Source organism: Prionailurus viverrinus, chromosome A2, assembly GCF_022837055.1.
Source record: "Prionailurus viverrinus isolate Anna chromosome A2, UM_Priviv_1.0, whole genome shotgun sequence".
NCBI lineage: Eukaryota > Metazoa > Chordata > Mammalia > Carnivora > Felidae > Prionailurus > Prionailurus viverrinus.
The window spans coordinates 98,843,450-98,869,470 of record NC_062562.1 but is presented as its reverse complement, the minus strand read 5'-3'; the positions used below and the strand labels follow the sequence as shown (position 1 = coordinate 98,869,470).

Sequence of the window (26,021 nt, the reverse complement as noted above, 5' to 3'; positions counted from 1 at the left end):
ACCCCCGCACCTGAGGTTCAGGTACTGGTATTTAATAAAATGTCTCTACACATATCTACTATGTGCCAGGGTTTTATTTATTAAAAAAATTTTTTTTAATGTTTATTTATTTTTGACAGAGAGAGAGAGAGAGAGAGAGAGAGCATGAGCGGGGGAGGGGCAGAGAGAGAGGGAGACACAGAATCCAAAGCAGGCTCCAGGCTCTGAGCTGTCAGCACAGAGCCTGATGCGGGGCTCAAACTCACAGACTGCAAGATCATGACCTGAGCCAAAGTCAGACGCTCAACTGACTGAGCCACCCAAGCGCCCCGTCGTGCCAGGGTTTTAAAACTGCACCCCAAGGATATGGAAAAAGAGGTGGGAGGTGCAGATTTAGCGTTTCCATCAACACCCCACAGGAGTACGTACCTGATGCACACTCGCTATTATTGATGTACTTGTGTTCACATTGTTATTGAAGGAATTTGTCTATGGCAAGAAAACAAATCATGTGCCTCCTGCCAAAACTCATTTTTCACACACAATGAGGTTGTTCAGAAGAGCAGTTTACTGGAGTAAAAGACCGTAATTAGCACAGTCAAGAGCAAGTCATCCAATTGAAGAAAACGAAGAGGAATGTGCTTAAGTGGGAGCAGAGAATGTAATGGAAACCCAGTTTGATACCATAAAGAACAGACAGTAGATAAAACTCAGTCCATCAGGGATGACTTTGGAAATGGTGAAATGAATACATACCACAAAATTGTGCTCTTCCAGCTCCAGGTCTTGCCCACCACATGAGCCCTGTGGTTTCTAACAGCTAACTGGTGAGTCACACAAGCCTGTAGAATATCACTGATTTCATTAAGAAGTAAAACCAAAATGAAGTGCAGATGGAGCATTATGTGGACTGTTAGCGATTTCCACCACGGAAAAAATAGTGGCTTCTGCAGCGAATCTGAAGATTGTCTGTGGGTAGAATGTAAACTCAAGATCTTCGAATAATAAACTGTGCATGAATGGATTCTAGAGAAGTCCATTAGCATTCAAAACAATCACATCATATGCTAAAAGTCACACACACACACACACACACACACACATACACACAGAGTACACCCATAATAAGTGGAAATAGTAAAGTCAGATGTCCACTACCATTAACACGTTTAAGTATTTTGGTCCTTTCCCTATCTTTGTTTTTTGCTGCCTTCCTTCCTCTCCAGAATTTTTCCTGATGAGCACTGTCTCATATCATGTGCTTCTGAAATCCTCTCCCAATTGCTACTTTTAGGGAACCAGACATAGACACTGAACGTCATTCCCATTTGCCCAAGTGAGAAGCCAGATACTCACCTTCTCAACCCCTATCGTAGGTTGGATAACTGTAGCCCAACTACTCTGGTTCTTTTCTTGGTATACTATCCTCAGCAGGCTGATGATACATCCCTGAGCTGTTGATCTCAAAAGTGGCCATATGACTTGGTTTGGCCAATAAAATGTTAGTAGAAGTAATATATGTCACTTTCAGGTAGAAATTTTAAGAGCTGGTATGTGTTTCACTGTGTCTCTTTTCTCTTTGCCCCCAAATTGGTAGTGTTCTAGATATAGTCTGTTCTGCCAAACTGGATTCTGAATTGGTAACGACAGGAAGCAGACCTGCAGGCAACCTGCAATGGGGATATAGCATGAGTGATAAATAAACCATCGTTGTAAGCCTCTGTTACAGGATGCTGCAGTAGTTCATTCTTTTTCATTTGTTGTGTATAGTATTTCATTGTATAAATATACCATAATTTATTTATCCATTTCACTATTGATAGATATTTACATTGTATACAAGTGTTTAAAACATATGCACCAAGCTGCCATGAACTTTCTTTTCCAGTGTACTTCAATGCACACATAAAAATATTTCTGTTAGGTATATACGCAGAATTGAAATCGCTGGGTATTGACTGAAATCACAATATGGCAGCTTCAGTAGATACTGAAAAGCAGTTTTCCAAAGTGGCCGTACCAATATATTCTCCCACTAATGACGTTAGAGTTCTAGTTGCTCCACTTCCTTGTCAACACTTAATAGTGTCCATTTTCCTTTTTATAAAAAAAATTAACTATTCCAATGGGTATGTTGGCATGTCTCATTGTGATTTTTATGTGCGCTCCTCAGATGAATAATGGAATTAAACACCTTCTCCTGGACTTATTGGCCTCTTGGAGGCTTCTTTTGTACAGAGAATGTTCAACTGTTTGGCCATTTAAAAATTGGTTGACATTATTTTTCTTATTAATTTGTAGGTATGAGTTCTTTGTGAATACTTGTATTGAAAATATATTCTTGCACTTTTTAAAAAAATTATTTATTTTAATTTACATCCAAGTTAGTTAACATATAGTGCAATAATGATTTCAGTAGTAGAATCCAGTGATTCTTCCCCTACATATATAACACCCAGTGCTAATCCCAACACGTGTCTTCCTTAATGCCCCCTTGTCCATTTAGCCCTTCCCCCATAACTCCTCCAGCAACCCTTAGTTTGTTCCCTATATTTAAGAGTCTCTTATGTTTTGCTCCCCTCCCTGTTTTTTATTTTTTTGCTTCCCTCCCCTTGTGTTCACCTATATTGTATCTTAAATTCCACATATGAGTGAAATCATATATTTATCTTTCTCTGACTACTAATTTTGCTTAGCATAATATTCTCTAGTTCCATCCACATTGTTGCAAATGGCAGGATTTCATTCTTCTTGATTGTCATATTCTTCCACTTTTTGGTGAGTCTTTTCATTTTCTCAGTCATGTCTTTGATAGAAAATTTAGTTTTAATGAAATCCAATGTATCAATGATATTCTTTTATGGATGTTGCTTTGTGTTAACCATTTAACCATAAATATGTTATGCTTCTTTGTTATCTTATAAACGATTTATTGTTTAATTTTCCACATTCAAATTTCTCACCTATCTGGCATATCCGTTGATATGGCAGAGGGTATCCGTTGAGTAGAAATCAAGATTCTTTTGTAGCCACATCTATATCCAATGGATACAAAATTATTTATTGAAAAGAAAATCCTTTCCCCACAGGATTGCAGCAGCACTTTGTCATAAATAAGGAGAGCATCCACGTGTGGGTTTACTTCTGGGCTCTTTATTCTATTCCACCAGATGATTTGTCAATCGTACCAATATCAGATTGTTTTAATTATGATAGATTTATAGTAAGTCTTGATTTTAGGTAGTAAAATCCTCCAAATCTCTTCTTCCTCAAAATTTTTATGGCTACTCCTCTCTCTTTGCACTTCTATTTAAATTTAGAATCTGCTTGTCAATTACTACAAAATTTTGCTAGGATTTTGATTGGGATTGCCTTGAATGTATACATTCAAAGGGGATCATGAACATTATTAAAATATGAGTCTTCTAATCATTAATAATGCATGTTCCAGATTTTCTTTTCCAAACTTGGATTTATTTATTTATTTGCTCTAGTTTAATATTTTGTTAAGTTTATTTGTTTATTTTGAGAGACAGAGAGAGACAGGGAGTGAGAGAAAATGTGAGCGGGGAAGGGGCAGAGAGAGAGAGAAAATCCCAAACAGGTTTCGTGCTACCAGTGCAAAGCCCCACTTGGAGCTCCATCTCACAAATAGTGAGATCATGACCTGAGCAGATGGCCAGAGTGGGACACTTAACCGACTGAGCCACCCAGGTATCCCTTGCTCTAGTTTAATATTGCATATGGGTGATAATAATGAGTTTCCTTGTCTCTCTGTCAATCACCAGGGGAAGCTTTCAATTTCTCATCAAATATGATGTTTGCTATAATTTCCCTTTTGATTACTGCTCTTAAAACACTTTCATTCCATTTTTAACTTATTAGGAGTCTTTTTTAGTTACAAAAGAATATTGAATTTTTAAAAATATTTTTCTGCATTTATTGAGATTATTTATTTATTTTTTTATCCCATCAATTGTACGATTGATTTTAAAAAAAAATTTTTTTTAATGTTTTATTTATTTTTGAGACAGAGAGACAGAGCATGAACGGGGGAGGGTCCAAGAGAGAGGGAGACACAGAATCTGAAGCAGGCTCTAGGCTCTGAGCTGTCAGCATAGAGCCGACGCGGGGCTCGAACTCAGGGACTGTGAGATCATGACCTGAGCGGAAGTCGGACGCTCAACCGACTGAGCCACCCAGGCACCCCTGTATGATTGATTTAAAGCTCCAAGTCAAACTTGTATACTGGGTGTAAACTTCACTTGGTCGTAATATATTATCTGTTTATATATAGTGGATTCAACTGGGTAATTCATTAAGATATTAATGTCCGTATTCATGATAAATATTGACTGTAATTTTAATTTTCCTTTCTTGTAATAAATTGTCAGGTTTTAGTATTAAGATTTTGTTGGCTTGTAAAAGAGTTGAGAAAGAGTTTTTCTATTCTGTGGGAGTTTATATAAAAATTAGTATTTTTTCTTCTTTAAGTGTTTGCAAGATTCATTCATGAAGCTATTTAGGACTGAAGACTAAATTATAGATTCGATTTCTTTAATAAATATAAAAACATTGAGATTTTCTGTTTTTTCTTGTGTGTTTTTTTGCAATTTTAAGAATTCACTATTTTCATCTAAATTTGTAAATATAGTGGAATAAAGTAGTTCAAAATATGCTTCTATTTTTAAAAATATCTTTAAGACCTGTGGCAATATTCTGGTCTTCATTTCTCATATTTAGAATTTTTAATCCCTCTCTCCTTGTGGGTCTTACTAGGCATTTATAAATTTTATTAGTATTTTCAATTATCAACTTTTGAATGTTTTGCCCTCTCTATTTAATTTTTTTAAAGATTTATTAAAAAAATTTTTTTTAATGTTTATTTATTTTTGCGAGACAGAGAGAGACAGAGCACAAGTGGGGAAGGGGCAGAGAGAGGGAGACACAGAATAGGAAACAGGCTCCAGGCATAGAGCCAGATGTGGGGCTCTAATCCATGAACCACAAGATCATGACCTGAGCCAAAGTCCAACGCTTAACAGACTGAGTCACCCAGGTGCGCCCTTTATTTAAATTTTTACTGTAAAATTCACATAACATAAAACTCACCATTTTAACCATTTTAAAGTATGCAGCTCAGAGGCATTTAATATGTTCCCAGTGTTGTGTAACCATCACCACTATCAAATGCTAGAACATTTTCATAACCCCAAAAGGAAACCCATACCCATTAAGCTGTTACTACCATTACCCTTTCATTACCCTCAGTCAATGGTAAGTACTAATCTGCTTTCTCTGTGCATTTCCCTCTTCTTGCTATTTCATATAAATGGAATCACACAATATGTGGCCTTTTGTGTCAGACTTCTTTCACTTAGCATAGTATTTTCAAGGTGCATCCACAGTGTAGGATGGATCAGGACTTCATTATTTTTTATGACTGAATAACATTCTATACAATGGATGTCCTTTCTTTAACTCTGTTTTTTATTTCACCGATTGCTGGTCTTATCTTTATTATTTCCATCTTTCTACTTTCTTCAGGTTTTTCAGTTTTTGAGATGCAGCTTAGATAACTGAAGCAAAGTGGTATATCTTTCTGTTGGTTTTGCCTTATACACGTTGAGGTACTGTTTTTAGGTGCACATAAATTAGAATCACCAAAGCTAGACATAAACATTTGGGGCGCCTACACTTCCTAACTAGATGACTTTGCATAAAATGGGGTAATCACAGTGGTCACATTCCATTTACCAGGATGTTGTGAGATTATGTAGGTGGGAGCACTTTTTTAAAGTGCTCATTTCTCCACTTGAGTAGAATTTTAGTGTTTGCTCTGCAATTGTTTTACGTCTACATTTGCAGATATTTTCTCATTTATTTCATACAACAAACCCACAGGAATTATCTTCATTTCACAAATGTTATTTCTGCTACTACAATATTTCAGAAAGTGACCGTGAATCTAGTATTCAAAGTCCAGTGTTTTTGTTTTCATATTTTTCACCTATAGTTACTAAAGCTGCTGGGCAGAATGGTGTTACTGGAGTTCTAAGGACACTGGAATTTCACACTTTACTGCCAACAAGGTTCAGCTTGTTCTAGAGAAAGAATACCAAGTGCTCCCACCAAATTAACCCTTTTGTGCTTGGCCAAAATTAAACTTGGCAACTGTGGCTCTGGTTCTCTGCCAATGTATTGACAGTTTTTACTGAATCCTCAGCGAATTTGGGTTTTTGTGGAAAAATAAAAGAATCAGTACTTGTGATTTTTACCAAGGATGTTTTGGAAGTAACACTTTAATGTGTGTGAATAAATTTTTAGCACATGAAAACAAGGTAAGAAAGGAAAAGAATTATAAAAGTCAGTGTGAATTTTTGACCGAGTTTTGAGTTTTTTACAAGAGTTTTCTTTTTTTAATGTTGGGTTGTAAACTGCTGGTAATAAAAAGAAGCTCTAATTTAAAAAACCTATAACTTTCCACAAATTTAAATTTTTCATATTTCATGGATTTGAATAGGGTCTTTTTTATACATTTTAACAACTTTGAGATGGGAAATTAGTATAGAATTAATAGTTTCTTAGCATTGTGTTGTAGATTAATTGATAGTTTTTTTTCTTTCCTAGTATAATAATAAAATAAAGTAATAAAACAATAAAAATAAAATAATCGTATATTTAACACCAATGGTATTTTAAAGTCAATAAAATATGGTATTTTAAAGTAATCCAGAGGCTCCTGTAATGCTTTTCAAACATTCATTCATTTCTTTAATCAATATATATTGGGCACCTAGCCTGTATTTGGTGCTAAACCAACCATCAGGGCTATAAAAATAAACAAAGCAGTATTATATGGGTTTATAGTCTAATGAGAAAATCAGAAAAGTAATAAGGTATTAATAATACAGAGTGGTAAGAATAATAAAGAAGCACGGGGCAAAGGACACATGAAAAGGATATTTAAGAATTAAGGATCAAGAAAGACTTAGCCAAAGTAAATTCCAAATGTGTCCCTGAAGGAGCAAGTACTATTTGGTTATATCACAAATGTGGAATAGAGAGGTTTGGGGAAAAAAGTGTTTCAAATGAAAGAGTAGTTGTAAAAGCCCAGAGCAACATTCCCACAGACAGCAGACCCTTCAAACTAACTGATTGTGGAGATCATTAATTACTCAAGTTATTTTCACTTCTAGACAAGGATTCTTAGTATCTGGCCCTGGCACCGAGGGCTTCAGTGAAATACTGAAACCTGGCACAAGTGTTTTGTGTATTTCTGAATCCAAGGGAAGAATTTACTGCATTCATCAGGGTCACAATGTTAGTTGAGTCCCTTCAAAAAAAGTTAAGAATGATTGCTGTAAGGTGTCACAGAGTAAAACAAGTAAACTGGAAACAATATTCATGTATTACCTAATTTATTCAATAAATAAATTGGTAAGTTAATAAATTCACTGGATCAGAGGATGAGTGGCATCTCCTTGTCTGCTCCCCAACTCACCCCCAGTCCCTGCTCCTCCTGTCTCCTTTATGCCCCATTCGCTGCCATTTGTTCATTCTTTCATTCCTTTTCCAAATTTTGAGCACCTACTGTGCCAGAAACTGTTCTAAGAGTTGAAGAGAAGGTAGATGACAAATTAGTCAAGGTCTGTGCCCTTCTCAAGTTTACTAGTGATGGAAGGCAGGCTGCCTACACGTAAACAAATAGATAAACAAGATGCCTCCATATGGTGAAGAGTGCTGTGAGGCAGGGATGATGGAGTCTTTAAGAACCTGCATACCCGGCGCCTGGGTGGCGCAGTCGGTTAAGCGTCCGACTTCAGCCAGGTCACGATCTTGCGGTCCGGGAGTTCGAGCCCCGCGTCAGGCTCTGGGCTGATGGCTCGGAGCCTGGAGCCTGTTTCCGATTCTGTGTCTCCCTCTCTCTCTGCCCCTCCCCCGTTCATGCTCTGTCTCTCTCTGTCCCAAAAATAAATAAAAACGTTGAAAAAAAAAAAAAAAAAAAAAAAAGAACCTGCATAGAACATCCACAGTCAGTCACAGCTGACTGGAGCACTATGTGGGTGAAGAGTCTTGGAAACTCTGTCATGCCAGGAAATAGCCTCTTAATTGCTGGATCATGACAAAGTATGTGTGTGTTGGGTGGGGAGAGTTCCAGGGGAAGGGGAATGGTCACCATTGTGGAGGACCTCTTGGGGGTTTGAGGAAGTATTTACTGACCAGAACAGAGATATGTCATTATTCTAACAACCAGTAGCTTTGTACTGGTGCTGGTAGCTGTACTTAGTGACTGGTGGTGGGCAGAGGGTGCAACAGGAGGTTATTATAAATAGTAACATTGAAAAAGGCCTCATAGGAGAGGTGACGTTTCAGCTAATACCTGAATGGCAAGAAAGAGAAACTCAAGGAGCAGTCAGGGAGCAGGTGAACATGAGGGATGGGGAGAACATTATAGTCAAAGGATAGCAAAAGCAAAAATGATGAGGTATAATAAGTCTGATATGTTTACAGAGTGATAGGAAGGCTAATGTTGCTGGAACATTATGCTGAGTGAATGATAAGAAATTAGGTCAGGTGATAGGCATAGTCCAGCTCTTGTATGGCCTTTTAGGCCATGATAAGAAAGTAAAATGAGCAGTGGGGAAATGATATGATCTGATTTACATTTTTAAGAGCTTGCTCTAGCTGCAGTGAGGAGAATGGATGGGGGATGAGGAAGAGAAGAGTGAAGAGGAGTTTTTTTGAGCCTAGAGACAATGGTAGCCTGGGACAGAGTAATAGCTGTGGAAGTAGAAAAAAGTGAGCAGATTCAAGATTTATTTGTAAGTTGTGGTGGTTTTAAAGATACGTCCACACATCCTTTGCTATGCCTCCCCTCAAGAGGTAGAGCTTAATTCCTCTCCCTTTAAAAGTGGAGTGGAGTTGTTTGCTTCTAACAAAGAGAATATGGCAGAAGTGAAGAGGTGTCACTTCTGTAGTAAGATTGTGGTTTCCATTTGGGGGTCACGCTCTCTTGCTCTGTTTTCCACGCTGGGGGAAGCCAGCTACCTTATTATGCTACAGTTCTGTGGAAAGTCTCATAAGACAAAAGACAAAAGACTGCCAAGAACCATGTATATGATCTTTGGAACCTGATCTTACCTCTTCCACCCCACCCCAGATGAGCTTCAGATGAGAATACAGCTACATTGGTCAAAGTTCTCCAGAAAAACAGAACCAATAGTATAGATAGATAGATAGATAGATAGAGATAGATAAAAGGTGACTTACCATAGGAATTGGCTTACATGATCATGAAGGCTGAGATATGCCACAACATGCTATCTGTAAGCTGGAGAACCAGAAAAGCCAGTGGTATAATTCAATCCAAAGACCTAAGAAACAAGGGACCACTGGTACAAATTCCAGAGTCTGAAGGCCCAAGAACCAAGGGCAGAAGAAGATGGATATGTCAGCTTAAGTAAAGAGAGAGAGAAAGAGCATTTGTCCTTCCTCCACATTTTTGCTCTATTTAGGCCCTCAAAGATTGGATGATGCCCACACACATGAATGAAGGTTGATCTTCTTTACTTATTCAGTTTACTGATTCAAATGCCCATCTCTTCTGGAAACACTGTCACAGACACACCTAGAAATAATTTACCCGCTATCTGGGCGTCCCTTACTCCAGTCAGGCTAACACATAAAATTAACCATCTTAACAACTCTGGCTGACAGCTCAGCTGCCAATTCACAAAAGACCTTGAGTCAGAGATACCCAGTTATGCCACACCTAGGACACTGATCCACAGAAATTATCAGATAATAAATGTTTGTTCTTTTTAACTGCTATATTTTTACCCACTTTGTTGTACAGCAATAGATAATTAATACAGAAGGAAGGCTTATGGGACTGACTGATATGTTTGGTGCAAGGAGGTATTAGAGAAAGGGCTGGGTGAATGAAGATTGGTTAAGTGTGGAGAGATTGGAGGACATAATATTTTGGATGGGGAATCAAGAGTTCTGCTATGGACACATTTTGAGGTGACTATTAGACATTCCAGTGGGAGTATAAACCAGGCAGCTAGTCAGTGAGGACAAAATGAGTGCTCACCAGTCTATCAGTCATTAAATGTTTAATAAGGGACTACTTTTTTGCCAGGCTCTTTCCCAAGCTTTGAGGTCATAATGGGAAACAAGACAAAACCCCCAACCTCAAGGAGTTTGCTTTCCATTAGGCAGCAACACTCCACAATCATAGAAGTATATTAAGAAGATGATTTCAAAAAAATGAGTAATTAAAAATATAGGATAATGTCAAAAAGTTTCTAGAGGTGGGGTGTGCTACTTTATCTAGAAAGATGAAGAATGATTTATTAGAGCCACAGTAATAGACTTGAGCTAGGTGTGTATATTTTGGAAACACTAGCATACTAATGGTATTTAAGTCCACTGGAATTGATGGATCACCTCAAGAGAAAGTGTAGAAAGAGAAGATATTTTAGAACAAGTCCTAGGGCTTCATCATTTAGAGGTCAGAGACAGGAGGACCTGCAAAGAAGATGAGGAAAGTAGGGGCGGTGGGGGTGGTGGTGGCAGGAAATGCAAGAGGGTGGAATCACAGAATGCAAGAGAGGTAAGTATTTGAAAAGAAGGGACTGATGATCTGTGCTCAATGTGGATGAGTATGATTATAGCAGAGAAGTAACCACTAGATTTGATAATATGGATATTATGGGTGGTTTAATAAGAGCAAATTCTACAGTTGAGTCAAAGGAACACAAGCTATGTTAGAATGGGTTAAATAGAGAATGGGAGATAGGAGACATTCCCTAAAGTTAGTTGCTGAACCAATCATTTTCCTTTTTTTAAAAAATTTTTTTAAACTTTATTTTTTTTAAACGTTTTATTTATTTTTGAGACAGAGAGAGACAGAGCATGAACGGGGAAGGGGCAGAGAGAGAGGGAGACACAGAATCAGAAACAGGCTCCAGGCTCTGAGCCATCAACCCAGAGCCCGATGCGGGGCTCGAACTCACGGACCGCGAGATCGTGACCTGAGCCAAAGTCGGACGCTTAACCGACTGAGCCACCCAGGCGCCCCTTAAACTTTATTTTTGAGAGAAAGAGACAGAGCATGAGTGGGGGAGGGGCAGAGAGAGGGAGACACAGAGCTGGAAGCAGGCTCCAGGCTCTGAGCTGTGAGCACAGAGCCCAACGCGGGGCTCGAACGCACGAGCGGTGAGATCATGACCTGAGGTGAGATCGGATGCTTAACCGACTGAGCCACCCAGGCACCCCTGAACCAATCATTCTCTTAAGCTCATAAACAACGAGTAAGGAATTTGGGCAGGGTTCAGCAGGTAGATTCTTCTGCTCCACATGGCGTCAACTGGGGTGACAGTGGTATTCAGTTGGTGGCTGGACTACTCTGGAGTGTCCAAGAAGGTTTCATTCATACATCTGCTGCCTTGGTGTAGATGGCTAGAAGCTGGCCATTTTCCCTCTTCATGTGTTCAGAACCTTGCATGTGGACACTCCAGTGGAGTGATCAGATTTATTATGCTGAAGCTCAAGGTTCAAAGACAAGTATTCCAAGTGACAGGAGGTGGAAGCTGCTGGTCTCTAAGACTGTTCCCGCAAACTTGAATAGCACCACTGTGTTTTATGAATTAAGGCATTCACAGAGTCAGCACCCACTTGAGGGGAGAAGTCCTGTGCCTCAGTTCTTAATAGGAGAAGTATCAAAGAATTTGTGGCCATCATTGAGCTGTTACAAGAGATGATAAAATGGAAGCAGCAACTGTTGGCAAATCTTTCAGAGATTTAAATCTATATATCTATATATCTATATTATCTCTATATAGATATACATGTATATATATATGTATATATATATGTATACATGTATATATATATATGTATATACGAGAGAGAGAGAGGGAGAAGAGAAAGAGGGCATAGTTAGAATGAGCAGTGAAAGAGCATTTTCCCCAGAATACTATGAGTGACACTAAAGCACACTGGCATCTGGTAGCATTATTCCAGAAAAGAGGACATGATGGATGCTGCAGTAGAGACAGCTGTAACTGGGACCAAAATCCTTGAGAAGAAAAGGAAGGGAGGGGCTGGCCTTTAGTGAAGGAGGAAACACTTCATTCATGGTAATAGGAGAGAAAGGAGACATAGGTACAAAGAGGCAGCTTCTTTCCAGCTTTGCTCAGAAGTCCCCTTATCAGTGAGGTTTTCCCTGACTCCCATTCTTTGAATGGCACCTCAGTGCTCTGTATCTTTCTTCCCTGCTTTATTCTTTTCCATAGAATATGTGCATATCCATAATACATGCATGCATTACCCACAGCACTATACAGGCAGTAGTGCTATATTTTACTGATTTCTGGCGCATAACAGGTACTTGTCAAGTGTCAGCGAGTACCCAGAATAAATGAACAATGCAGTGATGTACTTGCTGAGCTGTAAGGTCAGGAGTGGTGCTTGGAGATTGAGATGCTAGAAATCCAGATGTTTGAAGATGACACACAGCGGTAGCCTGGTGAGAGTAAAGTTAGATCTTAGGGCTTCTAATCACAGCCCTTCCTTCCCTTCTTTCCTTCCTTCCTTCCTTCCATGTGTGTGCCATTTCTGGCTGAGTCACTGTGATCACATTACTGAACCCCTCTGAGGCAAAGGGATTAGGACCTTGTTGGCACAAAGTGAGCGCTCATAAAAGCCTGGCTCTCTTTTCCCACAGCTCTCCATTTCCACCAATCAACAGGCTGTCCCCTTCTTGCAGGGCATAGGCAGCCATTCTCTGCCTCCCCTCTCAAGTCAGGGAGCAAGCAGCTCCTGCCTCTGCAGTGCAGCGGGGAGGGGAGGGGAGGAGCCTGGAGGGAAGGTTGGACCCAGGGACTTTCCCCGAGAGGCTCAGGCCACAGGCAAGCCAGTCTCCTGACCGGCGGGTTTATCAGTCCAGCCATCCATTCCTATCCAAGCCATGGCAAAGCTGATGTTGCTCACTCTCCTGGGGCTGGGACTGGCACTCTTCAGGGATCACCGGGCTTCTTATCAGTAAGTTGGGCTGTGGTGAGGGCTGCAGCCCTGGTCCTCCCCCCGCCTCAGCAACACCAGGAGCGCCCCTGAAAGTAGGGTGTAGTCTTTTAACTGAAAGCCCGAGGGAAGCTTTAGATGCACATCCTGCAGGGTTTTCACAAATGTTTGTCTAACTTTCGTGTGCCACTTGAAAACATGTCCTTGTTCATGGCCTGAGACATGGGGTAAGGAGAAAAATTGTCACTGGTGTGATGGCCAAGTTGTTGGCATACACAGATTGATTTTTCATGAAGATCTGTGTGCCTTGGCAACAGAGTCACTTCTCAATCTCTCTTCAGGATAGACTAAGGATCCCCCCCCCCCGATATTGTGTAGGTTAGGGAAGAGCCATGGTGTAAACCCCAGCCACAGTGTAAATCTTCCCAGCTTGCAGATTGTCACCTTGAGGCCACACAGAGACACAGAATGAATGTGGAGCAGATCAGGTATGAGCAAACACACCCTATGAGGGTCTACTCCCCACACCCCATCCACTCCAGTTGGGCAGGGGTGAGGGGTGTGGGAAGGAAAGAACCCTGGCTCAACCCGCATTTGATGTCCTGGGTTCTTGCTATGTCCCTTCCATTATGAGATCTTGGGCAAATCACTTCACAGCTCTAACGTCTGCTTGAATAAGCCTGAGCCAATAATCCACACTCATACATGAAGCAGCTAACACAGTGTCTGGGACACAGTAACTATTCAATAAATGTTAGTGCTCTGCTTCCCTTAAAGTATTTATAAACCCTAAGGTACTGTAAAAGGGAGGAAAGTTTTTAAGAACGTTTCAGTAGTTTGATGGTAACTTTACAGGGGTTCAAAGTCTAGAGATCACCCTAGTTCCTAAGGTTTAATCAACATCTTCTTATTTGCTTTGAAGTAAAACATTACTAAAAATCAAATTGAACATTTTGGATCTTTAAAAAACTTATATGACCCTAAGCTTTCTTTCAGAACAACTTTTTGCAAACTATTGGGTTTTTTTCTTCTAATTGTTAATTATTTTTATAATCACAAACTATCAGAGAAGGGTAATGGAGAGTTAGTGATGTGGGTTTTAAAATCATGTAAAAATTACAGTTTGTGGATTTTCATTAATCATAGTACTCTTTGGTGCTAAAGGAAAATCTCTCTCTCTCTCTTTCTGTATACACACACACACACACACACACACACACACACACATCCCTCAGCATATGTGTAGATCATGGTATTATCCTCGGATGAAAATAAATGAGATACAAAGATCTAAGCCCCCTTCTAGGCTTTATCCTTTCAATTCTGAATCTGTACCTGGGTTTCTTCTGCCCCCATTCTTGCAGAGGCCCCCCACCAAGATGTCTCCCAAAGGATTACAGGTCTGCAAGGAGGGAGTGAGGGTCTATCTTTCTGGTTTACCTTCCTTAATTTACTCTGAGAATGAAGACTGTAGGCATTTTGTATATGTTTTTGTGTAAAAGCATAGCTTCCCTACCCCAGTCATAAAACGTTTCTCTCTCAACATGTGGTCTTAGCCTATGTGATTCACCATTAATACTTCCCCAAGTTTGTTCCTTGGAACATGAGCCACAAGATTTGCTCCACGAAAAAATATGTTCCTTGGACACATACATTTGGGAAGTGTTTTCTACTACAGCCTTTCCTACAGATTGGCAATGCATTCTGGCATACGGGAAGCTTTGAAAAATTCTTCAGCTAAAATAAGCAACAACAACACAAGCCATCATTTCACAGACTTATTTGCCCACACCTCCATTCCCCTTTTTGGGTACCATCTATCAGCATCCCGTAGAGCTCCCTGGGATGTAGTGTGAAAAGGACTATCCTATAGCAGTGATTTGCACCAAGGCAAATTTCAACCCGAAAAAGTTGGGACCTATCCTTGGGCAGCAAGGGGACCTTGGCCTTAGTTTCTGGGCCTCTAGCCTGATTCTGATTTTTCCGAAAGGACCAAAGTACAAAGTATAATGGATGATAGCCCGACATAACATCAGTCCCTGCAAGTCCCTTTGTTGGTGTTACCTGTGGTTTCCTGTCATGGATAATGCGTCTACAGGAGACACTCTGCTGTGGGGCTGCCACAGTGGGAAGATACGGGGTCTGGTTTGGAATTAGGAACTTACTGCTTTATTTTCAGCACCTGGATTCAGCGATGGGGGAGGGAGCCTTAATCTTTAAACTTCTGTCTGTAATCAGACCACCGAGAAGGGAAGAGGAAAGTGTGAGGGAGCTGGACCTCTGGTTTTAGAATGGAAAGGGGGTCTGGAAGAACCTCAGGGACAGGAGCAATGTGGGGCCAAGAGGTTGGGGGTTATGGAGATGGAGAATGGGAACAGCCCAGGCAGGAGAGGGAAGGGAAATTGCATGCACTATTCCAAAGGCCCCGAAGCCTCTTTCCTCAAACGGGCTGCGGACCAGATGCGCAGGAGGATCATCTGGGAGCTGCCTCTAGTTGTAGAATTCTAGGCCCCACCCCACACTACTGAATCCTCATTGGCATTATTTAATAGGTCCCCAGGGACATTTGTATGCACTTCTTTAAAGGACCTGCAAATCCTGCAGCACCCATGCCAGAACCAGATCAAGAGATTCTGGAGGATCAGTAAATTACCTTTGTTACACTTTTAGAAATAAAGCCTTTGAGTCCCAGAGAAGATTGTGAATCTGCCCAAGGAAGAGAAGGGAAGAGATTGTGCCCTGAGGCCTGCATCAGGAGCAAGCTAACCCCCACCGTTTTTTCTTCAGAGATCGGGTATATTGGAGTGGGGCAGGTTCCCAGGACACTGCATTGGCTTAGGGCTGGAGGGAACTTGCAGGACACAAAAAGTGTCTTGGGGGGTTCCCTGATGCTTTTGAGGTGATGACAGCACAGAGGAAGGAACTGAGAGGGCTCCTCTGGACCAGCAGTCTCCCCTGTCCATCTGTGAAGTCAGCTGTTGTGACCTTGTGGGGTGTGCATGGGCAAGTCCAGGGAATGCCTTGGACTATGATATAAACAGCGCCCTGTGGGGTGTGGAATGTTACAGCTGGCATCTATAGCAACTTCCCCACTCCGAAGTTGCTGATTGCAACGCGTGACACCGCTGTTTCCCGTCATTAAAAGCTAGTGTTTGCCTTTCTGCCACCTCATAACCTCTCCACACTCCACACTACAGGGGGAAGAGGGCAGGGGTGGATTCCAGCAGACCTGGGCTGGATGCCATTTCTTCAACTTCCAAGTCACTCTACCATGCTGGGCCTGTCTCTCCACCTGAAAAAATTATGGGATAATAATACATATCACAGTAGGATAAGTATAAAATCTGGGACATGAAAGGTACTCTGTAAATGTTAGCTTTTATTATTGCCATATGCTTTTTCAAAAATCCACCTATGAATGATCCACCTAATGAGCGCTGTTTGAATATATAATATAATAATTCCTCATGTGACCCTAAGTTAAGGACAAATAGCTCTCCAGTCTTCCCTATCAATGCAACCAACACCATCTTCTCCATCTGATGCACCAGCCTAGTAATTCCAGAAAACAATTTAGCAGACATCTACGGGGTTCCTTCTCTCTGCCGGCGCTGGGTTCCTGCTGGGTCACGGGGACGAGCAGGATGCGATGCTATTTACTCATAGATTTCAGAGTTTACTGTGAGCAACAAGACCAAAAACTGATAACTGCAAAACACTTGGGTAGGAGACCTGATAGCTGTATATGGGGAGGTTTGTGAGGATAAAGGAGTTATTCCTATCACAATAGACCAAGAGGAGCTACAGAAAGTCATGAGTAGGAGTCTTCCCCCTGGATTAGGAGGCATGGGTATTTTAGATGGAGGGACAAGCTTGAACAAATGAAAAGTGGTGTGAAAGCAATATAGAAAAAAGGGCCCCTAGTATCATGACACCTCATTTCCAATCCCAGCTCTATGCCTTTAAAAAAGCAACAAGAAGCAACGTACTTTGTTTCTCTGTGCCTCCGGTTTCTTGCCCATCAATCAGGTGAAAATTAATCATCATCTCAAAAGTAACAAGGAGAGGAGCACTTGGGTGGCTCAATCGGTTAAGCATCTGACTTCAGCTCAGGTCATGACCTCACGGGCCGTGGGTTCCAGCCCCTCATTCAGCTCTGTGCTGACAGCTCAAAGTCTGGAGTCTGCTTGGGATCCGGTGTTTCCCTCTCTCTCTCTGCCCCTCCCCCACTTGCTCTCTGTCTCTGTCTCTCTCTCAAAAATAAATGTTAAAAAATTTTTAAAAACATTTTTTGAAAAAGGTAACAAGGAAATCAATTGAGGAAGTATGTGTAAGAGCCCTTAGCACAGGTCTTGGCACACAGTAGGTCCCAAAAGAGAATATTGGATGAATGAGGAGTGTACAGTGGCAGAAAGTAGACTGAGGGGGCTGCATACGGCCCCAAGGAAAGTTCCAGAGTGGATTTCTTAATACATAAACTAAAGAGCCTCGCTTTCTTTTGTAAGAAACAAGCACATCTTTGCAAAGAATAATTCATAGCAGGGATTGTGTGATTTCTGGTCAGACTTCAGAGGCCTTAGGAATCAGGGACACATCTCAGACATCGAATTTTATCCCTTGGACCCAGAACATTTGGACTTAATCAAGCTCTTGACCAGCTATTTCCTGGTAATTGAGACTCAGGTAAAAACATACGAGCTGGATTATAGTAACACCGGGAGAATTGTCTTTTGGTGCTTCCTCCGGTTTGTAAGTAGTGTTACCTATACATTTTGCTTGAGCAGGAGGACTGGATGTGAGCTTTGCGTTCATACCTGAGTTCCAATCCCAATTCAGCCGCTTCCTAACCTTGTGGATTTGGAAAGCCATTTAATCTTAGTCATCTGTAAAATCAGGAAAATAATAGTACTGCAGAGAGGTGTGTGAAGGTTAAATGAAGGCATGTATACAGTACTTGAACTGCAGTGGCAATGATTATTCTGTTGAGCTATGATTTGCTTTTTAGCCACAAATGTGAACTGAAAGCAACTGAGTGCTGTTGTCATGCCTCCTTGATCATTCTACCTTTTTCAGGTTAGAGGTTGTCTTCCATTAGAGAAAAGCCTGAATTAGGATGGGGCCGATCTCTTCTGCTCTCTTTTGCATTCTAGGATCCCATTAGGCTTGATGAGCCTTTGAGCCAAGCAGTGTACCTATTCTTCCTGTGTGGTTTTGACGCTAAGAAAAGCTAATTTGGCTACCCTTGGTATTTTTCACAGGTCTTGGCCCACTCAACATTGAGTCTCTTCTTCTGTGTCACTTTTTTTGTGGTGTTTTGTATAGGATCTGCACCTTTAACATCTTTTGTGTCTGTCCTTTGAATCCCTTGGAGCACTTTACAAATACTCACGGAGCTTTCTCTTGCCCACTGTTTTTCAAAATGGTGGTCCACAATAGCAGTTTTAGTAGATTATGGTCAGCATTTTAAAATGAATGAAATAGACTTGAATAGAAAAGTTAAGAATGTATTACGTATGTTAGGGTGAGTATTTTTTTTTTTTGTTTTAGGGGTGTGGGGAATATGCGCATGCACACTTGTGTGTGTGTGTGTGTGTGTGTGTGTGTGTGCCATGCAAAATGCTTTTCCTGATGCATCATTTCCCCTTTTATTTCTTTATTGTGAACTTTCATGATTATAATGTCAGGTTCCCATTTTAAAAATACCTTTTAGTTTCTTAAGTCGTGGGGGCAGATCCCAACTTTCCTTTGAAAGTCCACTTTGTAAGTTCAAGTCCATCATTCAGGGAACCACCCTTTGCTTGCAGGCCAGGCCTTCCCCATCTAGTCTTCCATCCCTGGAACTCTAGCACCCCGCCTGGTGTCTCTCCACTCTGGAGGTGGTTTGGGATAAACTGTGGCGCTTTAACAAAGCTGTTAGGTCAGACCCTTTCCAAAGGTGGAATTGGTAGCCAGTGCCGTTGTGGTAGGAACATGTCATGCTTTTTTCTGAATGAAAGGATGAAAGGTCAAACGCCCCCCAATTCCTATCATTTTATACCAAATTGAGAATTTTATCTAGAATGTCCTCTAGCCCACCCTCTTCCTCTGTGACACTAAATTATGAAGAATTTCTCAGCCTATCTCTAGCCAAATAAGATTTCTGGGGGTCCTTGGATAATTGTTGCTACTCACTAAGACTATATTGTATCATTAGTTCTCAAAAAAAAAAATGTTGATTGTTTAAATCCCTTGGTTGTGCTGATGTTGTGGTCCAGTTCTTTTAAATGCCTCATCAATAGTTTTGCTCTGCTTAGGCAGCCTGCTGGTACTTCCTTCTCACATCTGTCCTTTTGTCCTATGTCCTCCACTCAAATATTCCCCATGATGTTTATGCACTCAGATTTAATAAGTTGCTTGTGTGTGTGTGTGTGTGTGTGTGTGTGTGTGTGAGTCTTTTTATATTCTGGCCTTGGGTGTGATTTTCTAAAGTTATAAATCCTTTAGGCACACCTGTGTTTTTCAAGTGACACACCCGAGAGCAGATGCCCAGTCCAGGCTTTGGAGCCAGACTGGGCAGATGGGTAGGAGGCCCATCTGTCAGCAGCCCTAAAACATCAATGGAGTAAATTGGAACCATGTTGCTATTTAACCCAAATTTCCACATAGGACTCCTTACACAGCAGATGAAATGGTCCCTATTCCTGCCAAAGTGCACAGAGCTGTGGAGAGGACACTGTGTATTTCTTTTGTGGATCTATCCACCTCTGTTAAATAAACACTGAATGTACCCAGAGGCCCCACCAGCCTTGCTCTGGCCTTGACTGGTAGAATTGCTCAGACTGCAGGGACCACTAACCCTGGGATTGAAATCCAGACAAAGTCCAGTTAAGGAGAACTTTACAGGCAGCTTACTTGTGCAACTTAATTATCATTTCTGAATAGTTTTATGTGTGTTCTGTTCCTTTTTTCTCCCCCAGAGCACGACTTAATGCTTTCCGAGAAGTAAAGCCAGTAGAACTTCCTAACTGTAATTTAGTTAAAGGAATAGGTAAGTATGAGAGCGGAGGGAGTATCTCATTTGAACTTGCAGTATCACCTTGCTATTTATTTGATTAATACACGTGTTTAATTTTGCTCAAAAAGAGAACTATGAACCCAAAGAGAATGGTTAAGTCAGTAGTTAATTATAAATACCAACACACTTGACCTTTGATTTCACCAACACATTGCCAAGGTATTGACAGTTTTTGATAGTTTGTTTTTGTTTTGTCAGTTTAGCAAAAACAATAGTCAGAACAATGATTTAATGGTAATACAACCTGAGGAGATTACAGAGGAGGGACAGAGGATGGAGAAAAAGCAGTGAGTAAGGGGACAAATTTTAAAAGGTCTTTGTACACCTTGGCAGTTACCACAAGGCTTCACCTCTTTTAGTATCAGGGAGGAATATTTTTCCCAGAAGTTCTCAGCAGATTTCCCCTTAGATCTCATTAGTCAGAGGTAGACTACAGGCTGCTGCCCTAGCTGCAAAGGAAGCTGGGAAAGTCATTATCTGGCTTCCATTGTGGAAAGCAGGCTCTGTCAGCAAAGATAAAAGGATAAGGAAATAGCAGCTGGTAGGCAACCAACAGGGAGTGTCACAGGACTCAAGTCCCCAGATGGTTTCAACCATCTTTGTTATTTGAGGACAGCTTGTTTGAGATCCATGCTTTTGTTATGTTTTGTTTTGTTTAGAGTTATCTATCTCAGTTGACTAAGGTTGGACAGTCTAGACCATAAGACTTAGTCAGCATCAATAAGGTTGGCCAGGTATCTTTCAGTGCAGTTTTTCCTAGAAAATAGATATGATATCAATATTCAATATTATTGGATGTTTGTAAAACAAACATGTCTACTAAAAGTGTCAATACAGGGAGCCTGGGTGGCTTAGTCAGTTAAGTGTCTGACTCTAGATATCGGCTCAGGTCATGATCTCATGGTTAGTGAGTTCAAGCTCCATGTCAGGCTCAGTGCTGGTGGTGCAGATTCTCTCTCTTTCCTTCTCTCTCTGCCCCTCCCCTGCTCATGTGCTCTCTCTCTGTCTCTCTCTCTCTCTCTCTCTCTCAAAATAACTAAATAAACTTAAAAAATAAAAATGCATATGGAAACCTATTTGACAATAAAGTATTGTCACTAAGTATAACATCAAAACATCAAAAAAATAAAAAATAAATAAATAAGTAAATATATTAAGTGTAAATTTTGATTGCACTTAGTTATATTAATGTCTTCTCATTTTTATAGAATCATATTAGTCAGTTTGAATAAATGAAAGGGTTAATTATTCTGGATCTATCAAATAAGAGCTAAATAGCCTCTTTTTCCAGTTAGGAGTGATAAAGAAAGGATCAGTAGCTCCCTGCAGTAGCCTGCAACAATCTGTACTGACTAGTCTTTTTTCTGGCAGAATCTGGCTCTGAAGACTTGGAGATACTTCCTAGTGGACTAGCTTTCATTAGCTCCGTAAGTGTTTTCTCTCTTTTACAGTGCTCTACACCATTTTCTAGAACAAGCAGCCTAAGTCTTTCATTTAAGCCTGTTATATACCAATGACCACCTTCAAATAAAATAAGCAGTCATATGGTTCAAAAAACAAAGAGTATATGCATTTACACTGGTGTTAAAATTACGATTATGTGCCTTCTATGCATATTTGTATTCCTATGTGTACGCTGAACTCTAATATTACCTTGTCTTCCATTTAGTGAAGATTTGTAAGTCCAATGAGTTCAAGAATGGCTTTCCATCAATGGCCTATTCCTTGAGGCCCTTAAGTGGTATACTCAAATATTTACTGAATTGGCTGTATGTGTGTATACATATATATGCATCTATATGTATATATATGCATATAAATATAAACACTCACATGTTGGTTAGATTTTACCTTTTTTTTTACACTTTCCAGAATAAACCCTTTAATATAAAATTGTTGATAGGTCATTCCACAATTTCCACACTTTGAAGAGTGAAGCCATCATGTTTGTTGAACTTCTGCATACAAATCACTGTGGTCATGACATACCTTAAAACAAAAGAGGCCAACACTCTTGGCTACCTGTTGTAATTTATTTAGTGCAATTTCCTCCTTTGAAGATGCAAAACTAGTCATCTTCTACAGCAGTGTCTTCCAAATTCCTTTTTTAAGCAACAGAATACATATTCCAAGCAAAATCTTATATGGGATTCCAACATCAAAAACAAAAACATAGCTGTGTTGTTCTAATTGAAGGCTAAGAAAGGAATTGTTGACTTCCCCTAAATCTCTGTCCTTGAGATGCTTCCAAGGAACCTGCCAGGAGACATTTTACAAACCATAACCAATGTTCTCTCTATATTCCTTGCTTTATATGGTTGAAGCTCATTAGCAATTGGCCATTTGGTCTACTTTTCCATTTTTGATCTTTGTCATGATTTGGGAGCTGTGGTATGAGACAGGGCTTTTCTCTGCTGCTCCTGCTGCTGAAGGGATGGTCTGTGACTGTGTGTTGTGTGGGGTGGCCTGGTGGAACATATGGCTTCCAGACTTCCAGAACCCTTCATGGTCCTATTGCACAAGCCAACCAAGAGGCTTCCCATGCAGCCTTATGGTCCGAAGCAGATAGTATGAACCCATGTGCCATCTATGACCTCTCTCAACTTTTGAGATATTTGTAATATGCCCATTTTTTGTCTGCTTAATGTTTTATAAGGGATTAAAGTATCCTGGAATAAAGAGCTTTGAACCTGATAAACCTGGCAAAATACTTCTGATGGACCTAAATGAAGAAGATCCAACAGTGTTAGAACTGAAGATCACTGGAAGCGAATTCGATCATTCCTCATTTAACCCTCATGGGATTAGCATGTTCACAGATGAAGGTAAAAATATTTAATGTTTGTTAAAAACAAAACCAAATTAAAAAAATGTTAAAGTGAATATTTCCTTCCATTCCACTGAAGTGTAGTCATGGTTAATGTTACTATTCTGTTAAACTTGCCCACTCTGTTAATTAAATATAATATTATAACCACTTTAATGCTTGAGAATGCTAACATACTACAGATCTGTAAAGCACTTATTTTTAAAAATACCAACATTCACATTATCCCTATAATTACAATAGCAATAATATGTAGCCCTAATCATTATGGGTTTTCCATTTTAAACAATTTTACAGATACAGAAATTTACAGGGATAGATTTTTCTAACTGAAGGCATCAGCACTGACAGAGATCAACTGACAGAGAGTCACCATGGTCACTTTTCTCTCAGCCCTGTCACCTTCAGTGCCTTTCTGTTCTCTGGTTTCTCTGTTTTGTCTTCAAACTAGTTTTCCACATTTCAAAACTATCAACATATTGCCCCTATCCCTTATGCCTTCCTCTCATTTTTCCCTTCCTTCCTTCCTTCCTTCCTTCCTTCCCTTCTTTTTTTTTTTTTTTAAGAGAGAGAGAGAGAGAGAGAATCTTAGGCAGGCTCCATGCCCAGTGTGGAGTCTGATGAGGGGCTCGATCCCATGACCCCGCAATCATAACCACAACTCTCGGATCATCACTTGAGCCCAAATCAAGAGTCAGCTGCTTAACCGACTGAGCCACCCACTGTCCCCATTTCTTCCTTTCTGTTTGCAACCATTTTCTTTGTCTCTACATTAAATCTCAAACCCAGATGCACACAGAAACCCCTGGGGGATTTTATATCAACTGAATTTTTTTTCTTTTAACCTTTTTACCCTTGTTTCTTCCACTCTCCACTCCCCACCTCTGGCAACCAATCTATGAGCTTTGTTTTTTGTTTTAGTTTTTAATTCTACATATAAGAGCTATCACATGCTTTTGTTTTTCTCTCACTTAGTTTGCTTAGCATAATACCCTTGAGGTCCATCCATGTTGTCACCAATGACAGGATTTTGTTCTTTTTTATGGCTGGATAATATTCCTGTGTGTATGTGTGTGTGTGTGTGTGTGTGTGTGTGTGTCTGTTCATCCATCAGTGGACACCTAGGTTGTTTCCATGTCTTGACTATTGTAAATAATGCTGCAATGAACATGGGGGAACATATATCTTTTCAAGTTAGTGTTTTAGTTTTTTTTAGATAAACACTTTAAAGGAAATTCCTGGATCATATGGCAGCTCTATTTTGAATTTTTCGAGGAAACTCCAAAGTTTCGAGGAAACTGTTTTTCATAGTGGCTGCACGAGTTTCAATTCCCAACAACAATGCACAAGGATTTCCTTTTTCTCTATATCCTCACCAACACTTGTTTTTTTGTTTTGTTTTGTTTTGTTTTTGTCTTTTTGATAATAGCCATTCTAACAGGTGTGAGATGGTATCTCATTGTGGTTTTGATTTGCATTTCCCTGATGAGTAATGATGTTGATCACCTTTTCTTGTACCAGGACATTTTCTTGGCCCTCTGTATGTCTTCTTTGAAAAAAATATCTTTTTGGATCTTCTGCCTGTTTTAAAATCAGATTATTTACTTTATATATTTATATATTTTATATATTTTGGATATTCGCCCCTTATCAGATATATGGTTTGCAAATATTCCTTTCCATTCGATAGGTTGCCTTTTCATTTTGTTGGTGGTTTCCCTTGCTGTGGAGAAGCTTTTTAGCTTGTTGTAGCTCCATTTGTTTATTTTTGCCTTTGTTGCTTTTGCTTTTGGTGTCAGGTTTAAAAGAATCATCACCAAGATCTATGTCAAAGAACTTACTGCCTATGTTTTCTTCTAGGAGGTTTATGGTTTCAAGTCTTCTACTCAAGTCTTTAATCCATTTGTAGTTAACTTTCGTGGATAGTATAAGAGTGGTTGAATTTCATTCTTTTGCATGTAGCTGTCCAGTTTTCCCAACACGATTTTTTGAAGAGCCCATCTTTTCCCCATGGTATATTCTATATTCTTGGTTCCTTTGTCATAAATTAATTGACCACAAGCCATATATAGGTTTATTTCTGGGCTCTCTATTCTGTTCACTGATCTATGTGTCTATTTTTATGCCAGTACCACATTGTTTTACTTTTTATAGCTTCATAATATAGTTTGAAATCAAGGAGCATGACACCTTGCTCTTCTTTTCAAGATTGCTTTGGCTATTTGTATTTTGGTGTGTGTGTGTGTGTGTGTGTGTGTGTGTGTGTGGTTTCATACAGATTCCAAGACTATTTTTCTATTTCTACAAGAAATGCCATTGGAATTTTGATATGGATTATATTGATTCTGTAGATTACTATAGGGACATTTTAACAATATTGATTCTTCCAATCCAAGAGCATGCTGTACCTTTTTATTTGTGTCTTCAATTTTTTTCATTAATGTTTTACAGTGTTCAGTATATAGGCCTTTCACTTCCTTGTTTAAATTTATTCTGAAGTATTTTATTCTTTTTGATGCAGTTGGAGATGGGATTGTTTTATTTCTCTTTCTGATAGTTCTACTCAGCATATAGAAATGCAACAGATTTCTGTGTATTGAAGTTGTATCCTGCAACTTCACTGAACTTGTTTAGTAGTTCCAACAGCAGGGAGTTTTAAAAAGCCTAGTGAAGGGGCGCCTGGGTGGCCCAGTTGGTTGGGCATCTGACTTCGGCTCAGGTCATGATCTTGGGTTCGTGAGTTCGAGCCCCACATCGGGCTCTGTGCTGACGGCTCGGAGCCTGGAGCCTGCTTCAGATTCTGTGTCTCCCCCTCTCTCTGCCCCTCCCCTGCTCATGCTCTGTCTCTCTCTGTCTCTCAATAATAAATAAATGTTAAAAAATTAAAAAATAAAAAGCCTAATGATCAGATCCCAGCCCCAATAATTCTGATTCAGTAGTCGGTTTGAAGAAGGCCTGGGTGGCAGTACTTGTTAAAAGTTCTCCAGGTGATAAAATATAAGGCTGGAGTGGAGAGCCACGTCTGTACTCATGGCCTCCATCTCCTCCGCAGACAGTCCCTCTTTCCATCTTTCTTTCAGACTTTCTCCGCTGCGAGTGACTAAAACTGCTGCCCTAAAGTCACCAGCA

At 40.1% G+C, this 26,021-nt stretch overlaps 1 protein-coding gene across 2 annotated transcripts in view; it reads left to right on the top strand.

Annotated features, from left to right (window-relative positions):
* Positions 1-12,954: 12,954 nt before the first annotated feature.
* Positions 12,955-26,021, top strand: part of PON1 (paraoxonase 1) — a 34,465-nt gene continuing 21,398 nt past the window's right edge. For both annotated transcript variants that reach the window (XM_047849213.1, XM_047849212.1), the window contains exons 1-4: positions 12,955-13,032; positions 19,968-20,038; positions 21,437-21,492; positions 22,722-22,890. In XM_047849213.1, the coding sequence (XP_047705169.1) occupies positions 12,959-13,032; positions 19,968-20,038; positions 21,437-21,492; positions 22,722-22,890 (370 nt within the window). In that variant the 5' untranslated portion in view covers positions 12,955-12,958. The remainder of the gene's footprint in view (positions 13,033-19,967; positions 20,039-21,436; positions 21,493-22,721; positions 22,891-26,021) is intronic.